Raw genomic sequence first — 1,408 nt, 5'->3', positions numbered from 1 at the left:
CCTTTAAGCTAGTCTGATCTGTCTTTAAAATCGTTTCACCTAAGAAATTCTATTTCCTAACTAAGTTTGCCAAACAAAAAAAAATGTGCCTAAAGTGGAGCCTAAATGGTTTCACACATATTTTTTTTTTTTTGAATGAAAATATATAATTAAACTAGACATAATTAATCGCCTTCAATGCGTCTCCTTCTGCAATCTTCTTCTTTTTTTTTCTGCCATGTTCATTTGAAATTTATTCTGCCAAAGACCTATAATTGGTATCTTTGACAAATTTCGCCAGATATGTACAGCTCAGTTCCATTTTGATATTCTTGTCAACAAAATAATCCAGGGCACCCTGAAAATTATTAAAAAAAACAAAAAAAAAACAGATAAAAACTTATAGGTAAAAAAGAAAACTGAAAGAAAAAGCAAAGTAAGAAAATTTATTAAATAAGTACATTTTCAGACATAGGTACAAGGTCGGAAATTTTGAGAGAGGCACCAGCAATCCAAAGAACTTGACTGGTATTTTATTTTATTAAATCAAAAAGAAAGACCCTTGATGGGTTTCAAACACAGAACATGCCTAATGTTCTTCAAAAACAACGTTAAGAAAACTAACTCAAACAGTGTAAATAATGATTAAGAATTCAAACCAAAGCTAATTTTGCCACTAGAATTTCCACATTTCCCCTTAGAGTCTCTAAATTCTCCTTCCTGGAATTTTGGATGAGTAAGGTTGGGAAAATTTCGTCCCAGTCAAGAAATGGGTTTTAGGCTGTTACTTCCATATTTTTCAAGTGACATTTATTTCCACATTTTATTGAATCTGTGATATAGAATGAAAGTTTCTAGGTTAAGTATTCAATATCCACAGTAAACAAACACATACTTTGCTTTGAAAATGGATAAGTGACCCACATCATAGAGTATGTGTACGCAGAGATGAAGTGGAGGGCATCGGTGTCATCCAGCTGTCTCCCAATAATTATTTCATTTCCAGTACTGAGCAATACCCATCTTTATTCCAACGAAATACTTAACTTTTAACAGCCATCTAGCTGTAACGAGGGCTGTAAATAGCTACCACAATGTTGGAATCCCTCACTGTTGTAAACAGTGGTAACACTAAAAACTGTTAACAACTGTTTACATAGTCTTGCACTGTCCTATTCAACTCCTATCAATGGAAAGTAATTATATATATATATGCGAAGATCTGTTGGGGCAAGCGAAAGCGAAATCGTGATGGCACCACCTTTCGAGTGTTATATCATTATTTCTGTTCTATTTTAACAAAACCTGTCCAACAAACGGGAACGTGAAACTCTGAGTAACAGCTTTTGTTAAATTTCTGCTGCTTTTAAATAAAGTATATATATATATATATATAACATATAATGCATAAATATAATATATGATATAT

The 1,408-nt window shown here is 32.3% G+C and overlaps 1 protein-coding gene across 1 annotated transcript in view; it reads right to left on the bottom strand.

Annotated features, from left to right (window-relative positions):
* Positions 1-200: 200 nt before the first annotated feature.
* Positions 201-1,408, bottom strand: part of LOC106876382 (protein NATD1) — an 8,486-nt gene continuing 7,278 nt past the window's right edge. Inside the window, exon 3 of the mRNA XM_014924895.2 lies at positions 201-337. Coding sequence (XP_014780381.1) covers positions 233-337 — 105 coding nt within the window. The 3' untranslated portion in view covers positions 201-232. The remainder of the gene's footprint in view (positions 338-1,408) is intronic.

This window comes from Octopus bimaculoides, chromosome 14 (genome assembly GCF_001194135.2).
Source record: "Octopus bimaculoides isolate UCB-OBI-ISO-001 chromosome 14, ASM119413v2, whole genome shotgun sequence".
Taxonomy (NCBI): Eukaryota; Metazoa; Mollusca; class Cephalopoda; order Octopoda; family Octopodidae; genus Octopus; species Octopus bimaculoides.
The sequence above is the reverse complement of the archived record's forward strand: the minus strand, read 5'-3'. Positions and strand labels throughout refer to the sequence as shown.